This window comes from Xiphophorus maculatus, chromosome 18 (assembly GCF_002775205.1).
Source record: "Xiphophorus maculatus strain JP 163 A chromosome 18, X_maculatus-5.0-male, whole genome shotgun sequence".
NCBI lineage: Eukaryota > Metazoa > Chordata > Actinopteri > Cyprinodontiformes > Poeciliidae > Xiphophorus > Xiphophorus maculatus.
This window is the reverse complement of record NC_036460.1, coordinates 3,864,088-3,876,571: the sequence shown is the minus strand read 5'-3', so window position 1 is coordinate 3,876,571 and position 12,484 is coordinate 3,864,088. Positions and strand designations below refer to the sequence as shown.

The 12,484-nt window shown below is 38.9% G+C and overlaps 1 protein-coding gene across 1 annotated transcript; it reads left to right on the top strand.

Annotated features, from left to right (window-relative positions):
* Positions 1 to 649: 649 nt before the first annotated feature.
* On the top strand, positions 650 to 3,423 carry LOC111611976. Its single transcript, XM_023351297.1, has 5 exons — positions 650 to 690; positions 767 to 1,066; positions 1,371 to 1,700; positions 1,903 to 1,988; positions 2,065 to 3,423. Exons 2-5 carry the CDS (start codon positions 823 to 825, stop codon positions 2,155 to 2,157), a joined length of 753 nt encoding a protein of 250 aa, XP_023207065.1. The 5' UTR covers positions 650 to 690; positions 767 to 822; the 3' UTR covers positions 2,158 to 3,423.
* Positions 3,424 to 12,484: the final 9,061 nt, after the last annotated feature.

The following is a 12,484-nucleotide window of genomic DNA, read 5'->3' as shown; positions in this document are numbered from 1 at the left end:
TTTTAGTGAAAATAGCAGGAAAACCTTTTGTTTGTTATGGTTGTTGGCCTGGCTGAACTAGGGGGCGCTGTTCAGCCGTATTTCCAAATTTATTTTTAATTCAACTTTAATATTAACAATTTCACAGAGTTTAAAGTTTGTTTGACATTTAGTGAGTTTATTAACATGTTTATGTCCCATAAATATGATAATTTCAGCAGAAATAAAAATGAATGATAAAATTCCAGGTACAGTCGGTTTCACTTCACCTTTGATGCTCTGAGTTTTTCTAGTTTGGTTTTCTTGGCCTTTATTTTTATCAAACTCAGAGATGTTTCCATGTGTATCTATAAAAATAAAGTTCTGAAATATTTTAAACCTTTTTTCTTTCTGCATCCACAGACTCAGTAAGGCTGGTTCAAGGGACCAACCGGTGCTCAGGCAGACTGGAGGTGAAGACCAACCAGTCGTGGTCCTCAGTGTGTGAAAAAGACTTTGACCTGCAGGATGCAGAGGTGGTCTGCAGGGAGATTGGCTGTGGGCCTCCTTCAGTCCACCAGGGGGCGCTCTATGGAGAAGCAGAGGCTCCAGTGGGGAGCAGAGAGTTCCTGTGTGAAGGCAGTGAGTCTGCTCTGCTGGAGTGCAGCAGCAGGAAGAGTTCAGGTAGAAACAGCTGCTCACCTGGTCAAGCTGTTGGACTCACCTGTTCAGGTAGAGGAGGATCTGCAGACCTGCTGCTGTTCACTGCTTCACTTCCTTCATTAATGAACTCTCTGTCTCTGCTCAGATCAAGACAACTTCAGGTTGGTGGGAGAGGCCAGCCGATGTGCCGGGAGACTGGAGATGTTACATCATGAAGAGTGGAGACCAGTGGCTGTTTGGGATCCTTACTGGAACATGAACTTAGCTGCTGCAGTTTGTGCTGGACTGGACTGTGGTTCTGCTGTTTCAGCAAGAACTTCAGTGGAAGCTTCAAAGAGACCAGTTTGGATGATCAGTTCTGACTGTTTCCAGTCAGGATCTGCATTAAAGAACTGTTTACCTGATGATGAAAACAATGATCAGAGCCCTGAGCTCATCTGCTCAGGTAACTCTGAACTCTCATATTTATTTCTTTTAAAATGTTTCTTCCATCAGGTTCCAGATGTCTGCAGAGAAACCGTCACCTTTAACTAAGAACCTGAAACCTTGAGGAGAAAGAAACTAAAACTGGTTTAAATATTACTGACAGACTGTAGATCTATCATAAAGGTGCTAGTAATCATGTATAAACATGTTAGTAACCATGGCAACCAGTCTGCGATCAGCTCCTGTCTCTTTCTCATTCATGCCATCTTGTTTTCCACCTCAGATTAGATCCATTTGTCTCTGTGTTTCCTCTGCGTTCCCAGGTCTGCTGGTTGAGCCGCTCATCTTCCTCTCTTCCTCCACTGACGGGGTCTCCACAGGCAGAAAGCAGGGGTCTGAGCTCCTCATTGGCTCACATTTCAGCATCATCTGCTCCATCAGACCTCAGTATGAAGGCGGCTCCTTCCAGCTCATCTTCAGCACCTCTAACTACACTCAGAACCAGACCCTGCCAGCTGTTAATCACTCCGCCCTCTTCCTGTTCTCTGCTGCTGGCCACGCCCACCAAGGAACCTACCGCTGCGTTTACCACGTCTACGTTTTCTCCTATAACTTCTCCTCTATCAGCCAGCCTCTCAACCTCACTGTCTCAGGTAAAGTCATGGAGTCCATGAGGAAAAGTTCTGCTTCAGGTGAACCAGCAGCTGTCTGCCTCATTCATGAGGTCAGAGAGGAGGATTGATGATATTAATGTTCATGATCAGATCTACAGGCAGCAGGAAAACAAGGGTCTATATGATTATTTTCTAGCTGGACTCATCTGATGAAAGCTGATCCTGAATCTGTTTCATTCAGTTTCAGCCTCTCCCACTGCTTTGATCATCAGACTGGTTGTCGTCCTGCTGGGTATGCTGGGATCAGTCCTGGTCCTCTACTTTAAGGTACTGCATGTATCATGCATGATGTGTTCAGTTGGGAAAGTTCTTGCATTGAAGCTGAACCATCCTCTGTTTCCAGGCCAGGAGAAACCAGAAGTCTGGACCAGAAAACAACCATCATGATGAAGGATCCAGAGCTGAAGGCAGCTTAGAGGAGGAGACTGCAGTCTGAAGGAACCAGGAGAAAATGATCTTCATTTCACATCCGCAGGAAGGAGCAGAGACATGTTTCAGACTCCTGGAAATCTATCCGTCTATGTATCTATGATAAAATGTCTCTGTGCTCCTGCAGCAGGAAGGAAGTTCAACATTCAGAAATTTGTATCTGGACTAAACCTACTTAAGTTAAACTTATATAAGAAGGGAACACAAAACAAAACATTCAACAAACAAAATATAACAGAAAACCCACTTCATCAAAATCTGATCTTCATCAACCTTGCAAGGATAGCATATGATAGGATATTTGGGGTCAAAGGTCAGGTAGCCAATTCCATCAGGCCCTGAACCCAGCTTGTGTCCTTGTCTTAGTTGAATTGTGTGACAAATGTAATACAGTTGATCCTGGCTTGTAATACTTTGTCCTGCCTGTAGGTGGTGTATGTCATCACTGCCATGATAACCCATCCAATACATCCAGTTCCCACAAGTCTGAACCAGATGTGATCTGCGCCATCTTAGTAGGGAAGTGCATGCACAATGCATAGTGGACCCATGGCTCCGAGACCAACACAAAGAAAACATGCCGACCCTCTTGACCAATGTGTGAGAGAGAGATACATGAACAAAATGGCTGCCATCGAGATCGGCCCGTCTGAGACGGAGAAGGAAAATTTATCAGATGATGTGGACAAGCTGCCTCTGATCTCGTACTACGATAAAGTTAACTACGTAGTCAACACAAAGAGTGCATACGCCGTAAACGAGCTTCACTGCCTGAAATTCATGGACGCATATAATTAGTATTTCAACAGCTTTTTAAAGGAGAGAAAATCTCTCTGTGTGAATAATGAGGTTCTGGTGACTGGCAGACCAAGTACATGTAGCAACAAACATGTAGGCTACATGTCTGCTTAGCTTGCAGATGGGATGGAACATTTTATAGTTACTATGATTATGAGTGAATCAATGCATAACAGTGTTATGATTCTTGTGTAAAGCATGTGCTCATGGGAAAGTCTTCTGAAGCTGTTTCTCTGAACTCTGTATTATTATAAAGTTGTAGAATATTTTCTTCTTTGCATTCTTATGACATCCTTAAATGTTTAATATGCTTTATGAAGGAAAATGCATATGCTTGCAGTCAGTTTTGTAGCTAAGTAGATTGTTAAACTGTGTGAATTTAATGAAACCTTTCCTATAAAACAATATGCTGTGTTTTGCTCGAGGCTCTTTCTCCTGACTGTGTTCAGTGAGCAGAGACTCCAAATGCTGTAAAGCCTTCAAATTAATATTGACAAAGAATTTATATATTCTCTCTGGTTTTTGATCGTTTTTCCTCAGTCTGTTAAAGATCATTTCAACCACAAACAGGATCCGGCGAGTTGGAGAGGTCAAGGGCGACGGGAGATCAGATGCATCGACCAGCCAAAGGAGATAAACTTCAGGCCACCTCCTAGTTCAGTGGTGGGCAACTCCAGGCCTGGAGGGCCGGTCTCCTGCAACTTTTAGATGTATCTTTACTTCAACACACCTGAGTCCAGTAATGAGGTCATCAGCAGGATTCTGGAGAACTTGACTGCACTTAGGAGGTGATTCACCTATTGGATTCAAGTGTGTTGGACCAGGGTTGCAGGACACCGGCCCTCGAGGACCAGGATTGCTCATCCCTGTCCTAGTTGAATGAGGGGAGTCTGAAGTCTCGTTCCCAGTACTTCTGACCAACAGGATCCATAAGAACCTTAATAACTTTCATCATTGGGTGAAAATTTGTTTCAAACTTTTACTGGGATGAGCTAAATTTATTATTTTTTTACAAGGACAGGCTCAGGCTGTGGTTGAACCAAGATTAATGTAAAAACTCTAGTAGGGGAGTGTTACGGCCCTGGGCCTTAAGGGCTTCTTCTTCTTCTTCTTTTGTTTTTTATTGGCGGCTGGCATCCAGCTTAAGGTGCATTTACCGCCACCTACCAGACTGGAGTGTGGTCATCAGAGATCTCAGAGGGAATTAAATCCACCTCAATGATGTGTAGGATGTGCAAATTCACATCCTAACACACTCATTAATACCTGAATTAATGCATGAGCATGCACTGGCATACACACAAATATTTGTTCATATCCTAAATACGACTCATTAACCCAGTGTTATTTAAGAACCTAAATAAGAGATTTCTAACATAACTTGATTTATTATCTAATAGACTAATCATAGACAGTCCTATATTCTTTCTACTTAGTAACGACTTTAAAATCTGGCGTTCCTCTGAGTATTTATCACATTCTAACAAGACATGCTCCACTGTTTCCACCTGATTGCAATAATTACAAGCCCCATTCTCATGCTTTCCTATTTTAAAGAGCGAACTATTAAGTCCAGAATGTCCAATTCTAAGTCGAGACATAACTACTTCCTTTTTCCGCCTTCCACTCATATAATTACTATCTCCCACACTCTTTTGAATTGTATATAGTTGTCTCCCATTATCATGGTTATCCCACATCTCCTGCCAAATCTTAATAATTTCTTTTTGAATAATAGATTTGCCCTCATTTTTACTCAAAGGAATATTCAGATGAACAATATCTGATTTCAAGGCCTGCTTAGCTAGAATATCTACTTCCTCATTTCCTTCTATACCTACATGAGCAGGAATCCAGACAAATTGAACCAAGCATTTATTGCTATGAAGATGAACTAATAATTGATATATTCTTAATATCAAATCTAATCTGCTAGATTTACCAGATTTAATACTTAATAATGCTGCTTGACTGTCTGATGCTATGATAAATGTACTTACTTCCCTATTATCATTACCAAGCAACCATTCTAAGGCCAATATGATGGCTGATAATTCAACTGTAAAAACAGCTAAATGGTCAGCTGTTCTCCTCTTAATCAAGACTTTATGGTGTGGGATATTCACTGCTGCCCCAGTTCTACCACTATTTGGATCTTTAGATCCATCTGTATATATAATTATGTTGTCTTTATATCTTTCAAAATGTCTATTAACTACAACCCATTCTGGAGTCTTTCCCTTTTTAAGAATTTCATTTAATTGAAGATCAACTTCTGGAGTTAGAAATAACCATGGAGGAATTTCAGATTGAGGAACTGTAGCACTATACTGGAGCATAGTTAAACCAAGCTGTTTTGCCTTTATTTCCCCAATCCATCCAAAACTATTACAATTTAATTTATGATGTTCCCAACATTCCTTCAGCACCATCTTAGTTGGATGATCACACTTATGTCCTTGTAGGTTCACCCAGTACATGTACATTAATTTCAACCTTCTTAATCTTAAAGGAAGCTCACCAGTTTCTACTTGTAAAGCAGCTAAAGACGATGTTCTGAAAGCTCCACAACAAATCCTCAATGCTTGTGTTTGCTCACTATCAAGTTTTCTCAAATGACTGTCAGCAGATGCCATATATGCTATACCCCCATAATCCATAATAGATCTCATGAGCGCCTGATAAACTCCCAACAGTGCACTTCTTGAAGCTCCCCATTCCTGTCCTGAGAGACATCTTAACAAATTATTCACTTTTTTACATTTATTTTGAACTGATTCTATTTGATGTTTCCAAGTTAAGCTTTCATCAAAGATGACACCTAAAAACTTCACTGTTTTCACTTGTTCAAGTTTATGTTTATAAAGATTCAACTTAACTTCCTTATGTCTTCTATAAAAGCAAATTACTTGAGTCTTTGCGATTGACATCCTAAAACCCCATTTATTAGCCCAACCTTCCACTTTCAAAATGGCAGCCTGCATCTTTTTCTGTAAATAAACCAGATTATGTCCCCGAATCCATAGAGCACCATCATCTGCAAATAAAGATTTGCCTATACTACTATCTATCTCATCAAAAATATCATTAATCATAATATTAAAGAGAATTGGGCTACACACACTACCTTGGGGGGTACCATTCTCTACAGCATGTCTAGAAGAGAAATTCACCCCTACCCGAACTTCTATTTCTCTACCAAACAAAAAATCCAAAATCCAATTATAAATCTTACCTCCTATACCAATTTTCCCTAATTTAATCAATAATCCTTCTTTCCATAACATATCATATGCCTTCTCAATGTCAAAGAACACAGCTATCACTAACTCTTTATTCGCTTGAGCTTTTCTTACTTCTGACTCTAGACACAGAACTGCATCCATCGTATTTCTCCCTTTACGAAAACCACTCTGGAATGGACAAAATTTATTTTTACTCTCAATAAAATAATAAAGCCTATCTGTAACAATCTTCTCCATTATTTTCCCTAATTGAGATGTAAGAGCTATAGGTCTATAATTTGATGGGTCTGTTGCATTTTTACCAGGTTTTAAGATGGGAATTATAACTGACTGTTTCCATTCTGCCGGAATTCTCCCAGTCATCCAAATCAGATTAAACAATTTTAATATAACAGTAAGAGATGAATATTTAAAATGTTTGAGCATTACATAACACACTCCATCCTTCCCCGGAGTTGATTGCTTAGCATTATTAATAACTTTTTCTAACTCATACATAGAAAAAGGCATATCTAAATCCTGGTTTGAGACTTCTCTCCTAGTAGTAATTTCTGGATTTCCATCCAATAAATCTAATTTATTACTTTTCATTTCTTCAGATAAATTTTCTGAACTATTCACCTTAATTAACGTTACTGCTAATAATTCAGCTTTTTCTTTATTACTAACCGCTATTTTCCCATTTAATTCTAAAACCGGTAAGGAAAAACTCTTTTTAACACCATTCATTTTCTTAATAACTCTCCATACCTCTGACAGTTTGGTCTCTCTTCCAATGGAATTACAGTATTGCCTCCAACAAGCCTTCTTAGCTTCTTTAATAGTCTTCCTAACTATAGCTTGTGCTTTCTTATATTGAATTAGTGCCTCAAAGGTATGACATCTTCTTACCAATTTAAAAGCTTTATTTCTTCCCCTTATAGCAATACTACATTGCTCATTCCACCATGAAGTAGTCTTTTTATTTCCTCTTCCCTTTGATTTAGGAATTGAACTTTCAGCTGCATTAATAATGACAGACTTAATCTTTGAATAACACATCTCCGCATCACAAAACAAATTCTCATCCAGATTATTAAATTGACTATCAACTAAATTTTTAAATAACTCCCAATTAGCGTTACTTAACTTCCATCTTGGAATCTGTCCTTCCTCTTCTTTTATCACTTCAGAACCAACTGAAACTAGAATAGGAAAATGATCACTGCCCATTGGAGAATCAACCACCTCCCAAGAAGTAATTCCAGCTAATGTATTTGAAACCAATGTTAGGTCTAAAACACTCTTTAAATTCCTACAACAATCATATCTAGTAGTGCTGCCATCATTAAGGCAAACCAGAGAATGTAACTCAAGAAATTCTTCAACAGTCAATCCATTTACATCTGTATGAAGACTCCCCCATAAAATATTATGAGAATTGAAATCACCACACCATACAGTCTTACCTACGTTTTGATCATTTACTTCATTGAGATTCTGAATGGACAACTTCTTGTTAGCATTATAAAAATTTATCACTGACATTTGGTCATTTTCTATCCAAATCTTAATAACTATTGATTCATAATTTTCCCCTATTGATTCCACTTTATATCTTATACTGTCTAGTACAAAAGTTGCTACTCCCCCTCCTTGTCTTTCTTTTCTATCATTCCTAATTGATGTATACCCAGAAATTTTGAAATCCAGATGAGGCTTAAGCCAGGTTTCTTGAATGCAAATCAGGTGAGGTTTAACTGTCAAATCTGAAATATATTTCTTAAACTCTAGACCATTACTAATAAGACTTCTTGCATTCCACTGGAAAATAATTAACATAACGAAGAGGGGCCGCCACTGCATGATTGAGGTTGAGAAGATTGTGTCTCATTTAATTTTTTCTTTATTGATTCCCAATTAACATTTTTAACAATCAAGATACTTTTGGGCTGCCTTCACTATTATTTGAATTTTTTCCGTTTTCCTTTATGTTTGAGCAGTGCAGTTAACAACTTCTACCATGAACAATACAAAATCCTCCTTTGTCATGAGTAAAGTGTCACCTTTAATCTTAGAGCATTCTGAACAATTAGATCCTTCTTTTCCTCCTCCAGACACTTTCTTTGGGTATAATATTGATTGAACAGGAACTTTTTTCGTTGCTTCCGCATAAGTAATGCCAGTAGTGACTCTGACTTTCTGAACTTCCTCAGCTCTTTTACTAGCTATGCATCCCCTAAATCCTGAACTATGCCCACCTCCACAATTACAACATTTCAGCGGAGCCCCTTCCTCACATTTCCCATACTCATGATCCCCAGCACATCTCCCACATTTCTGTTTCCCCTTACACACTGCCGCGACATGTCCAAATTTCTGGCATTTAAAGCACCGCAGCGGCGGAGGAATAAATGGTCGGACATCATAGCTCATATATCCCACAAACACTTTACCTGGTAAACTGTTCTCTTCAAATTTTAACATGATAGAAAAACTATCACTCCTCTCTCCATTTTTATTTCTTTTCAATCGTTTGGCTTCCACCACTTTCCCTCCTGAAACATTAGACTTGATCTCATCAACTGGTACATCAGGTGGAATCCCCGAAATGACTCCGCATACATACTTCTTGTCATCCAAAAGTCTTCCTCTCACATTCTCACCAAGGATTCTTTTTATATTCAGCGCCCTTTCTTTTTGTTTAATATCATTACAGATAATCAATAACGATCCATCTCTTAATATTTTAACAAATTTCACCTTTCCAACCAGTGAATTGATTTCTTTTGTCAGCTTTATTGGATTCCACTTACCAAAGGACACCCTCTTTGACAAACTTCAGAACTATTTTAAATTCTGACATCGTAACAGTTTCTCCTTCAGCCTCGGAAACAGATGATTCTATTTGTTGTCTTGATTTTTTCCATTTATGCTTAGCTTTTTGAATATGCCAAGATCCTTCATTATCCACATCATCAGCACCCTCTTCCATTTCCGCAAAATCACTACCTGATACATTTCCCTCTGACATCCTTCCAACCATTCACAGTCTGATCGTGCCTCTTCCCCCTTAAGGGCTGAGCTGCAGGTGTTGTTTTTGTCTGTCTTTGTGCTCCTCCCCTTTGCAGGTGTTTCTGATCCGTTGATTTGGAGCGCAGAGTATTTGAACCTGGCTGTCTCCACCTTCTGGGTCGCCTTCGGCGTCCAATCTGCCGCTTGACGCTTGTGGTGTTTTGTTGCCAGGCCTCAGCTCCCCTCGTTTGTCTTTGTTTTTGCACTTCAACACTTCCATATGCACTCGTACAACACATCCAAGCATTTGCATTTAACTAGGGGACATGGAGAAAACAATTCTTTTGCGTTACCTTGAAATAAGCAAATACACTCTGGTCCATTTTGTATACAGTCACAAGTGTCAATTTAAAATGTCATATATATACACATTTAAAGAGCGTCGGTGAAAACGTGTTTTTAACTCTTTGGTGCAGAAAACTGATTGAAAATTTATTTATTCACTGCATTTTAATGTCTGTCTGTGTAATGTTGAGATGGAACTGCACATGAAAACGGCCCTTTACTCAGACTAACAAACACAAAAAAAGATACAATCAAGACTTTGTTACTTTGAATCCTCTACCATAATACACGCTAACCGTTTACTTGCAACTTCAGCATAACTGAACTTGGACTACAAAATCACTGCAAGAAAAAAAACCGGCAGACTCAATAAACATTGAGATTGTACGATTTAAACATGTTTATATGGAAAATATTTAATTCAAACCAAATTCATTTATGTTCAATATGAGATTTCAAACATGCCTGTCATTATTTGCTGTGTTTTAGTCTTAAATGTCTTATTTTCTGTTTTTATTGCTCTGGGATAATTTCCATTAGGTTCATAATGTTGACTAAAATTAAAATGACCAAGTCCACTCTGACCAACTGGGTCCAGATCCACCGCAAAGATTTTATGTTTTTGTTTAGTTTTATTTAGTTACTTGAATAGTAAAGTCAAGATAGAAACAGAAACAGCTGGGTAGAAAAATTTTTTATAGACAGAGATATTAAAAAGTCTACAGTCAGAACATTAAATCTGCAGTAGTTTGAGTCTGTATGACAGACACTTTATACACAAACTCACTTTTTAGACGTTTTAAAACAGATTCAATTGGTCAGAAATTTTTAAAGCTTATTAAACTAATCAAATGATTTCTGATACACTTCAATGCATTTGAATTTTTTTTTAAATGTGCTTATTATCCATTCCAGTGTCAAAAAAAGAAAAACTACGGTTGTAGTCAACTACTGACTTTAAAATATGTTTAGGCAGAAACATCAACCCAACTAGTTGGTAAGTTATCATGCTGCTGCTACATCTCAAATAATTGGAACATGGGGAAAAAATGTATTATTTTTCTCATTTATGTAACCAGGTGAACAAATGGGTACATGTCTAAACTGTATTTTGTAAACCCTGTTTTGCTTTGTTTCGCCAACTGGTTGCAATTCTTGTTTTTGCCAGCATGTGGTGCTGTTTTACAGAGAGGTCAAAAAATTTCAGGAAGTAGAAAAAAACCTCTTGTGTATATATCGTGGAAATCTGAGCAAAGCGGAAGAGAAGGACATTTTTGTGTGCCGAGACCTGGTGAAAAGGATGCCACCAATCCGAGAATCCAAGTATTCGGTAATGTCGAAGCTGAATTATCTTCTATGAACAAAGTTAAGGAGAGGATGTTAATGTTACGTTTTTCTTTGTTTGTCCTCTAGAAGTGCCACTGCCGTTTAATGCACTCTTTGTAATAGTTTAGCTTTGTATGTGAAGCTACGTTGCTACATGTGAGCCCGCCATTTTCAACGAAGCTGAGGCTTTATGTTGACAGAATACGGGTCATTTACGTTTGTTTCTTTGCAACCCAGAAAGAGAGAAAAGTGTTCTTTTTTCATAAAAAAAACAATAAAGGACCCATTTTATTTGAAGCTCCGTGTGCTGCATTACTCCCGGCTTCAAATATTGGTACCAGGAGTGGGGTCTCGTTTTTTTTAAAATTCTTTCTCTCTGTTCGGGCACGAATATGGCGGTGCAGCGTTAGCTTTGTTATACGGCAGTGGTGAAGAAGTGGCCTAAACCTGAGTGGACCTGGGTATCGCATCTGTGTGGCGGGATCCGTTTCGAGATCAGAGGAGGACGTTGCTGGACAGTCTGTGCTGGCGTGGTTGTGAGGGATTTCAGCCGAGGTGACCATCAGACCAGAACGCATTCCAGGCGGGAGAGAGCGTCGCCCAGCAGCGGTCTAGGAGCAGCCCAGGAGCATCCGGTGGACTCCGGACTTCGACCAATTTATCCTTTGCTATTTACACTTCTATTGACTGTTCAGTAAACTGAAAAAAAATTTAAAAAAAATAAAAATCTGACTATGTCTGAACAAGATGAACACTTTGAGATGGATGAACAACAGTTAGTAGTGAATAATGATGAGGATAATGAACAGGATGGTGGACAGAACAATGAACAAAATGACACTGAACAAGCTGGGGTGTTACAACAATTAAGTGAGTTAGCCAGAAGACAAGAAGAAGTCATGACAGTCATATCATCACTAAATACTGAGCCTACCAGATCTTATGTCTATGTACCCAGAGAAAGGCACATTTCACCATTTAGTGGAGACATTGACAAGGATGGGAGGAGTGTAGATGAGTTTATTGAAGAAGTAGAAAGGGTTATTTCTGCTAGAAATCAATCTGCACCTGAACAATTTGATTTTGTGCTGTCACTGTTAAGAGGCTCAGCTCTGGAGGAGGTGCGTTTACGCAAAGCTGATGGTGATGTTGTAAAAGACCTGTTTGTCTACCTAAAAGATGCGTTTGGAGATAAACGTAGTGCTTCCCAACTTTTACAAAACTTCTACAACTGTAAACAGAAGGAGGGTGAAGACATACGTGACTTTTCACATTCATTATCTCAGGCTTTTAGTTTTGTACGGAAACAACATCTTAATTCCGTGGCTAATGAGAACACAGTGTTAAGAGACCAGTTCATTGAGGGCATCAGAGACCTCTCACTGAGACGAGAACTCCGAAAATATGTAAGAGGAAAACCTGCATCTACTTTTGTAGAGGTGCGTGAGGAAGCTTACTTGTGGTCCTTAGACCAAGCCCCTAGCACAAAAATGGTTAGAAGTAAAGTGAAGACCTGCAGTAATGTTGCAGCAGAAGCACAGTGTTGTGCAGTTAAAGAGACAGGAAATCCAGTGTATCTGGAGGATGTGATGAAAACTCTTAAAGAGCAAGACAAAGTCACTAATC

Bases quoted from the DNA above. Each gene is read 5' to 3' on its own strand.
- LOC111611976 (XM_023351297.1), top strand. From the start codon at position 823: ATGTTACATCATGAAGAGTGGAGACCAGTGGCTGTTTGGGATCCTTAC. The intron at 1,067-1,370 runs GTAACTCTGAAC...CTGCGTTCCCAG, and splicing joins CCCTGAGCTCATCTGCTCAG to GTCTGCTGGTTGAGCCGCTC. The intron at 1,701-1,902 runs GTAAAGTCATGG...TGTTTCATTCAG, and splicing joins TCTCAACCTCACTGTCTCAG to TTTCAGCCTCTCCCACTGCT.